Genomic DNA, 8,994 nt, shown 5'->3' with positions numbered 1-8,994 from the left:
TATAACCTTTTTATGTCCCGAATAATCTGTAAGATACTTCCAGATCCCTTGGTTGGTTCACGTTCATTTCGGGAGTTCTAAAATATAATCTTAAGTAATGATTTTCATGCTTAGAGATTAACTTTACTAAGAATCTGACACAACATTTTAAGCATAGGGTCGTTCAAGCCAATGACAGTGTGATCTTCTCACATGTATCTACCACACAAAAGGAGAACATTTTAACTGGACTTCACAAGTGGTTTTAGGTTAATCTTCATGTGTGCTGCCAGTCTCCTTTGTATACGTCTCCTTTATTTGAATCTAAGCCAATGTTTCTACAATTATTTTTTAATAATTCCCTTCTTCTTGTCTCTAAAACAATATAAAACTTTCTCTGAAGTTATTTCCAGAGTGTATATTTCCCCCCGCCTATTCTCCTCCCACCCCAGCCACACAACTGTCTAAGTTCTGTAGCCTCTTATACCCCTTATATCAGTGATGTGCATCATGGCTAGCCAGCACCATCCCTTGAGAAATGTTGCCCAGTAGTTTTATACAGTCGGAAGACTATAAACTATCTACTCAGCTAGGGTCTTGTCTGCAAGGAAAGGAGAAGATCAGAGGCGCCGAGAACATGTTTATCCAAGTTCAACGGACGCATCTGCAGATCCCTGTTGTCAGGTAGGAAGAACATCAGCCAGAAAGTTTGGTAGATGTTCATCTCCTCATTGTTAGTGAGAAAATCCTCGCTTAGATTATATTCTTGTCACTCTCTATTATATCGTTTTAACATTCTATCTCTCACTGCTTTACTCTAGTCTAGAAAGCAAGTACATACAAAGCAGACCACTTTAAATGATTCCCCATGTTCCGTCAAGGGACTTAGAAGTAATGAACGAGTTACTAAGTCTTGGGTTTTTCCACCGATTGACATTATCTACTCTATTTTTAGTTTGTTTTCCTTAGTGTATTCTTTATAAAGCATTCAGCCTGAAGGAGAGTGTACATTCTTTACTAGTCCTGTTTCCTTCTTTGGCTGGTGTATAAATGTGAACATTTTGTGTATAAGTGCTGTCCTCCCCCAAATGCAGCATGTATTAAGTCATGCCACAGGAAGTGTTAGGAGCCATTGCTTGCCTAGTAAATACACTCAGCATGGTTGGCAATGACACTTGTTTATCTCTCTCGATGCTGCTTGCACATGGAATGTACATAATAGCTCCCAGTGCTCCAGGATTTTTTTTTGGGCGGAAAATGATCGTCATCACAGGGTTTTACATGCAGACATGTGTAATAAATAGTGTGCAGCTGTATATTATTTATATAAAGTACCATGTAAAGTTTTAGGTAAGTGCGGGAAAAATGCTTCAAAGTAAGAATGCTTTCAAAAATAAAAAATGTTAATAGTTTATTTTTAATCAATTAACAAATGTGAAAAATGAAATGAAAAAAAGATAAGTCAATGTTTGGTGTGACCACTCTTTGCCTTTAAAACAGCATCAGGTCTTCCACGTACATTTGCACACAGATTTTGAAGGAACCCAGCAGAGAGGTTGTTCCAAACATCTTGGATGGAGGCTGGCTCAGATCCTTCGGTCTCTTCATGTAATGCCAGACAGACTTGATGATGCTGAGATCCGGACACTGTGGGGGGTCATATCATCACTTCCAGGACCCTTGTTCTGTACGCTGAACATAGTTCTTAATATCATTGCCTGTATGTTTGCGGTCATTGCCCTGCTGCAGAAAAAAGGTGGAGCCAATCAGATGCCTCCCTTTTGGTATTGTGTGATGATGTCTACCTATATTTCTTGTATTGAGGACACCATTAATCCTGACTAAATCCCATTTGCTGAAATGCAGCCCCAAACTTGTAAGGACCCTCTACCATGCTTCACTGCCTGCAGAAACTCACTATTGAACTGCTCTCCAGTCCTTTAGTGAAGACACTGCCTTCTGTTACAGCCAGATATTTACATTTTTGACTCATCAGTCCAGAGCCCCTGCTTCCATTTCTCTGCACCGCATTTCCTATGTTTTCGCTTGCCCATTTTCCATGTCAAGGGTATGGATTTTTGGCTGCATCTCTTCCATGAAGAGCACTTATGGCCAGATTTCTCTAAACAGCAGATGAATGTACCTCCTGCACTAAGTCTTCAGCAAATGGAGTTGGGGATTTGGTCAGGATTAATGGTAATTGTTGACTACTGATCGAGGGATGGTCAAAGTAGAAGATAGGCTAGAAGAGATTGAATTACCCTAAAATCTCTTTATGCAAGGAAAGAGAACCATTTTGTTAGCACCACCTTGTGGAAGTGGCTCCCCATGAGTCAAAATCTGACCTTTTAACTAATGCTACATTCACACTAACGTTAATATTTTACAGTATTGAGATCCGTCATAGGGTCTCAATACCAGAAAAAAATGGTGTTTTGTCACCATTCATTGTCATGGGGGACAAATCGTAACTGAACAGAATGGAATGCTCCAAAAAGCATTCCGTTCCGTTCTCATACCGGAGAGCAAACTGCAGCATGCTGCGGCTTGCTTTCCATCCTAGAAAACAGATCCGTCCCCCATGACTTTCAATGGAGTTCATGACGGATCCGTCTTGGCTATGTTAAAGATAATACAACCGGATCTGTTCATAACAGATGCAGACGGTTGTATTATCAGTAACGGAAGCATTTTTGCTGGATCCAGCAAAAATGCTAGTGTGAAAGTAGCCTAAGCTTTGGGATATGACAAGGGAATATTGCCAAGCCAAATATCCTAAAATCTCTTATTATTTTTAGTATATCTGCAAATTCTATAAAAAAAACTATTTCAGTAGCAGGGTGGCTCAGTTGTTAGCACTGGTGCTTTGCAGCGCTCGGGTCCTAGGTTTGAATCCCACCAAGGTCAACATCATGGAGTTTGTATGTTCTCCCTGTGCTTGCATGGGCTTCCTCTGGGTTCTCCGGTTTCCCCCACACTCCAAAGACATACTGATAGGGAACTTAGATTGTGAACCCCATTGTGGACAGCACATGACTATATTGTCTGTACAGTGCTGTGGACTATGTCAGCGCTATATCAGTGAGTAAAATAGTAATACAATTTGGGTATTCACATGTTTTCAGTTCCTGTAGATAGGAAACTGTTGAATATTTCCAGATCAAAAATACATAAGACTTTAAAATAAAACATAACCAATGCATGAAACTTCACAAATTAGACCAAGATGGGTGCTGCCTTACAACTTCATAGAATTTAAAGATTGTACAGTTTTGTAATACAGCCATGTCCATGAAGAAAAGTTAGACAAAAGCCTAGAAGTTTATTGAGCCCTAAATAAGGTGACCCGATGAGTCAGTGTGTCCTATCTAATATGGTTTAGTGACTAGGACTGCTGATGTTTGAGGTGATAACAATTCTGCAGCATCTATTCCTGTGACTGTATGTTGTACCATTCCTCTATTATTCCGGCTAGAAGTTTATTAATAAAGGTCCAGGTTGGTGTTACCAGTTGGGGAGGGGCGGCGTCCCTGCACAGTCTGACACTGGTAGTACCGATTAGACATTATTAGATACCCCCAACTGGTAACACCACGGACGCCCCCCCTGCTGGCTAAACCCAGAAGGACATTTATTCATAAACGTCTAGCAGAAATAATAGGAGGATGGCACAACACAAGTCATAAGAATAAATGCTCTAGAATGGTCATTTCATGTAGAATACAATTATTTACCCAAGCAGACATGTCAGGAGTGGTGGCAGGTCCCCTTTAAGATGTTATATGTGCTAAATTCCTAATAAACTAAAGGTTACAGTTGCTCTCCATCACCCTGGTACCATAAAGCCCTGTACTGTGATTTGACTAATTAATGTATTTATTGAGATCAGTGACAAAATGTATAATAAATACAAATAACATTATGCATGACATGTCTTAGGTCCGAGTATGGTAAAACCATATGCTGGGATGACAATGTGTGATCTAGATTATTATATTTTGCTGAATGCATGCTGCTCTTTTCATTGATGGAGGTGATTGTTTTGTTTAGCTGTGAAGGGTGAGTTGCCAACCACTGACTTGTGACTTTATATGGGTGCAATCATGCTTGTAAGCCTAGTTAGCAACCCTTGGCAGTTAGAACTAATGCAAAGGCCCTTATCTTGTGCCCTCAACCTGCCGTCCATTGTCTCAGCCTGTTCTGTACTTTGCATTTGTGAGAGGCGCACGCTACCTTTTAGGCATCTATTACTGTATTTCCCTCTGCTCTGTTGTGATAGAATATAGAATTTTAGTAGTGGGCAGCCGTCAAGTTAGTAATGCTACTAAATCTGGCACCTTACCAGTGTTCACTTATTTAGGGTAAATGCCAGGAAAAATTCATTAACCACTTCAGCCCCGCTAGGTGAAACCCCCTTCATGACCAGAGCACTTTTTACACTTCGGCACTACACTACTTTCACCGTTTATCGCTCGGTCATGCAACTTACCACCCAAATGAATTTTACCTCCTTTTCTTCTCACTAATAGAGCTTTCATTTGGTGGTATTTTATTGCTGCTGACATTTTTACTTTTTTTGTTATTAATCAAAATGTAACAATTTTTTGCAAAAAAAAGACATTTTTCACTTTCAGCTGTAAAATTTTGCAAAAAAAACGACATCCATATATAAATTTTTCGCCAAATTTATTGTTCTACATGTCTTTGATAAAAAAAAAAATGTTTGGGCAAAAAAAAAAATGGTTTGGGTAAAAGTTGTAGCGTTTACAAACTATGGTACAAAAATGTGAATTTCCGCTTTTTGAAACAGCTCTGATTTTCTGAGCACCTGTCATGATTCCTGAGGTTCTACAATGCCCAAACAGTAGAAAAACCCCACAAATGACCCCATTTCGGAAAGTAGACACCCTAAGGTATTCGCTGATGGGCATAGGGAGTTCATAGAACTTTTTATTTTTTGTCACAAGTTAGCGGAAAATGATGATGATTTTTATTTTTTTATTTTTTCTTACAAAGTCTCATATTCCGCTAACTTGTGACAAAAAATAAAAAATTCTAGGAACTCACCATGCCCCTCACAGAATACCTTGGGGTGTCTTCTTTCCAAAATGGGGTCACTTGTGGCGTAGTTATACTGCCCTGGCAATTTAGGGGCCCATATGTGTGAGAAGTATTTTGCAATCAAAATCTGGAAAAAATAACCGGTGAAATCCGAAAGGTGCACTTTGGAATATGCGCCCCTTTGCCCACCTTGGCATCAAAAAAGTGTCACACATCTGGTATCGCCGTACTCAGGAGAAGTTGGGGAATGTGTTTTGGGGTGTCATTTTACATATACCCATGCTGGGTGAGAGAAATATCTTGGCAAAAGACAACTTTTCCCATTTTTTTATACAAAGTTGGCATTTGACCAAGATATTTATCTCACCCAGCATGGGTATATGTAAAATGACACCCCAAAACACATTCCCCAACTTCTCCTAAGTACGGCGATACCAGATGTGGCACATTTTTTTGCTGCCAAGGTGGGCAAAGGGGCACATATTCCAAAGTGCACCTTTCGGGTTTCGCATGCCATTTTTTACACATTTTGATTGCAAGGTACTTCTCACACATTTGGGCCCCTAAATTGCCAGGGCAGTATAACTACGCCACAAGTGACCCCATTTTGGAAAGAAGACACCCCAAGGTATTCCGTGAGGGGCATGGCGAGTTCCTAGAATTTATTTATTTCTGTCACAAGTTAGCGGAAAATGATGATTTTTTTTTCTTCTCTTATTTTCCTTACAAAGTCTCATATTCCACTAACTTGCGACAAAAAATAAAAAATTCTAGGAACTCGCCATGCCCCTCACGGAATACCTTGGGGTGTCTTCTTTCCAAAATGGGGTCACTTGTGGCGTAGTTATACTGCCCTGGCAATTTAGGGGCCCATATGTGTGAGAAGTACTTTGCAATCAAAATCTGGAAAAAATAACCGGTGAAATCCGAAAGGTGCACTTTGGAATATGTGCCCCTTTGCCCACCTTGGCATCAAAAAAGTGTCACACATCTGGTATCGCCGTACTCAGGAGAAGTTGGGGAATGTGTTTTGGGGTGTCATTTTACATATACCCATGCTGGGTGAGAGAAATATCTTGGCAAAAGACAACTTTTCCCATTTTTTTACACAAAGTTGGCATTTGACCAATATATTTCTCTCACCCAGCATGGGTATATGTAAAATGACACCCCAAAACACATTCCCCAACTTCTCCTGAGTACGGCGATACCAGATGTGTGACACTTTTTTGCAGCCTAGATGCGCAAAGGTGCCCACATTCCTTTTAGGAGGGCATTTTTAGACATTTGGATCCCAGACTTCTTCTCACGCTTTAGGGCCCCTAAAAAGCCAGGGCAGTATAAATACCCCACATGTGACCCCACTTTGGAAAGAAGACACCCCAAGGTATCCAATGAGGGGCCTGGCAAGTTCATAGAATTTTTTTTTTTTCGCATAAGTTAGCGGAAATTGATTTTTATTTGTTTTTTCTCACAAAGTCTCACTTTCCGCTAACTTAGGACAAAAATTTTAATCTTTCATGGACTCAATATGCCCCTCAGCAAATACCTTGGGGTGTCTTCTTTCCAAAATGGGGTCAGTTGTGGGGTGTTTGTACTGCCCTGGCATTTGAGGGTCTCCGCAATCATTACATGTATGGCCAGCATTAGGAGTTTCTGCTATTCTCCTTATATTGAGCATACAGGTAATGAGATTTTTTTTTTCCGTTCAGCCTCTGGGCTGAAAGAAAAAAATGAACGGCACAGATTTCTTCATTCGCATTGATCAATGTGGATGAAAAAATCTCTGCCAAAAAAAAAAAATTGAGGGGAAAGGCGTCTGCCAGGACATAGGAGCTCCGCCCTACATCCATACCCACTTAGCTCGTATGCCCTGGCAAACCAGATTTCTCCATTCGCATCAATCGATGTGGATGAATAAATCATTGCCGGGATTTTTTTTTTTTTTTTATATATATACAAAGTGTTTGCCAAAGCATAGGAACGCCGCCTCCTCCTCAGCTCGTATGCCTCGGCAAACGTATCTGTCACTGCAGAGGAGAAAATCCCGTCTTGCAGCGCCGCATACACCGACTTGCGTGTAATCTGACAGCAGCGCAATGCTTCTGTCAGAATGCACATCGGTGCTGCACCTAGTAGATCGGTTGGTCCACCTGGAAGGTAAAAAGACAAAAAAAAAAAAAAAAAAGAAAAAACCAGGCCACAACGCAATAATTTTATTAACTTTGGAACAGAACATGTAACTTTAACCTTTTGAACTAAACATTAACCTGTTTGCTTACTGGTGTATGTAGATGTGGCGAAGTGCGTTATGCACTTTGTCCCATGTGAAAGGAGACGTTTGCAGCAGCTGTGAGTGAATGGGCCCTAATAGCCCTGTGTGCCTATCCTGGTGAGATGATCCCTATGCTAATAGTGTACCTGTGAGTGGTACTTCCGGAAACACTCTCCAAAGCATAGGGCAGGGTGGTCCGGACAGTCAGGACAGAAATAGCGGGTGTCACACCTTATTCCACTCCTGCTACAGACACGACATTTTTTTCGGGGTGGCGGTCGGTTTGAGGTACCAGCAACGACACTGGGGAAGTGTCGCTCGTGTAGACGGCTAAATACACTGGTGGATGGGGCCACGGAACCTCCTGGATACAGGAGGTTCACGATGATCTCTTCCTGAAATTTGAGGAAGGATCCAGTTCTCCCAGCCTTACTGTAGAGAACAAAACTATTGTACAGAGCCAATTGAATTAAATATACAGACACCTTCTTATACCAGCGTCTGGTGCGTCGGGAAACTAAATACGGAGCCAACATCTGGTCATTGAAGTCGACCCCTCCCATGTGGAGGTTATAGTCGTGGACTGAGAGGGGCTTTTCAATGACACGGGTTGCTCGCTCAATTTGGATTGTCGTGTCTGCGTGAATGGAGGAGAGCATGTAAACGTCACGCTTGTCTCTCCATTTCACCGCGAGCAGTTCTTCGTTACACAGTGCGGCCCTCTGCCCCCTTGCAAGACGGGTGGTAACGAGCCATTGGGGGAAGCCCGCGCGACTAGTTCGCGCGGTACCACAGGCGCCAATCCGTTCTAGAAACAAATGCCTAAAGAGGGCCACACTTGTGTAAAAATTGTCCACATAAAGATGGTACCCCTTGCCGAATAAGGGTGACACCAAGTCCCAAACTGTCTTTCCACTGCTCCCCAGGTAGTCAGGGCAACCGACCGGCTCCAGGGTCTGATCTTTTCCCTCATAGACCCGAAATTTGTGGGTATAGCCTGTGGCCCTTTCACAGAGCTTATACAATTTGACCCCATACCGGGCGCGCTTGCTTGGGATGTATTGTTTGAAGCCAAGGCGCCCGGTAAAATGTATTAGGGACTCGTCTATGCAGATGTTTTGCTCTGGGGTATAAATATCTGCAAATTTCAGGTTGAAATGGTCTATGAGGGGCCGAATTTTGTGGAGCCGGTCAAAAGCAGGGTGGCCTCTGGGACGGGAGGTGCTGTTATCACTAAAGTGCAGGAAACGCAGGATGGTCTCAAATCGTGTCCTGGACATAGCAGCAGAGAACATGGGCATGTGATGAATTGGGTTCGTGGACCAATATGACCGCAATTCATGCTTTTTTGTCAGGCCCATGTTGAGGAGGAGGCCCAGAAAAGTTTTAATTTCGGTAACTTGGACTGGTTTCCACCGGAAAGACTGGGCATAAGAGCTTCCCGGGTTAGCGGTTATAAATTGTGTGGCATATCTGTTTGTTTCGGCCACAACTAAGTCTAAAAGCTCCGCAGTCAAGAACAGCTCAAAAAATCCCAGGGCCGAACCGATCTGAGCTGTCTCAACCCGAACTCCAGACTGGGCAGTGAAAGGGAAAACTACGGGTGCGGCGGAAGTTGGGGACTGCCAATCAGGGTTTGCCAGCACCTCTGGGATTCTAGGGGCTCTACGGGCACGTCT

General features: G+C 42.3%; 1 protein-coding gene across 1 annotated transcript in view; it reads left to right on the top strand.

The window, feature by feature from the left end:
- Positions 1-475: 475 nt before the first annotated feature.
- The window catches only part of PDE1B (phosphodiesterase 1B), a 188,187-nt gene continuing 179,668 nt past the window's right edge, over positions 476-8,994 (top strand). The window contains 1 exon segment of the mRNA XM_044287497.1: positions 476-663. Within this exon segment, the coding sequence (XP_044143432.1) occupies positions 518-663 (146 nt within the window). The 5' untranslated portion in view covers positions 476-517.

The sequence above is a fragment of the Bufo gargarizans genome, chromosome 3 (assembly GCF_014858855.1).
Source record: "Bufo gargarizans isolate SCDJY-AF-19 chromosome 3, ASM1485885v1, whole genome shotgun sequence".
Classification (NCBI taxonomy): Eukaryota; Metazoa; Chordata; class Amphibia; order Anura; family Bufonidae; genus Bufo; species Bufo gargarizans.
This window is presented reverse-complemented; position numbering and strand designations above follow the sequence as displayed.